Below are 251 nucleotides of genomic sequence, written 5' to 3'. Positions count from 1 at the left end.
GCCCGGCGCGCCTCCCCGCCCTCCCGGGGCCCGCCTCGCTCACCGAGGTGGCCGCCGACAACGGTGACGGCGATCTGGTCCATGAGCACCGCCCGGAAGCGCACGTCCTGCTCTGAGCAGCGCTGCCGGAGAGCGCGCAGGATCTGCACCTGCGGGTAGTCCTCGCGGATGCGCCGGTCCGTCAGGAACCAGAGCTGGGAGCACATGGCGGCCAGGGCGGCGGCGCCCGGCGCGGCGCCGGGCCCCTCGAC

At 76.5% G+C, this 251-nt stretch overlaps 1 protein-coding gene across 1 annotated transcript in view; it reads right to left on the bottom strand.

Annotated features, from left to right (window-relative positions):
- RIMKLA (ribosomal modification protein rimK like family member A) overlaps positions 1 to 231 on the bottom strand; it is a 32288-nt gene extending 32057 nt beyond the window's left edge. The window contains exon 1 of the mRNA XM_077752011.1: positions 44 to 231. Coding sequence (XP_077608137.1) covers positions 44 to 206 — 163 coding nt within the window. The 5' untranslated portion in view covers positions 207 to 231. The remainder of the gene's footprint in view (positions 1 to 43) is intronic.
- Between the last annotated feature and the right edge of the window lie 20 nt (positions 232 to 251).

This window comes from Crocuta crocuta, unplaced genomic scaffold, assembly GCF_008692635.1.
Source record: "Crocuta crocuta isolate KB4526 unplaced genomic scaffold, BGI_CrCroc_1.0 scaffold367, whole genome shotgun sequence".
Taxonomy (NCBI): domain Eukaryota; kingdom Metazoa; phylum Chordata; class Mammalia; order Carnivora; family Hyaenidae; genus Crocuta; species Crocuta crocuta.
The sequence above is the reverse complement of the archived record's forward strand: the minus strand, read 5'-3'. Positions and strand labels throughout refer to the sequence as shown.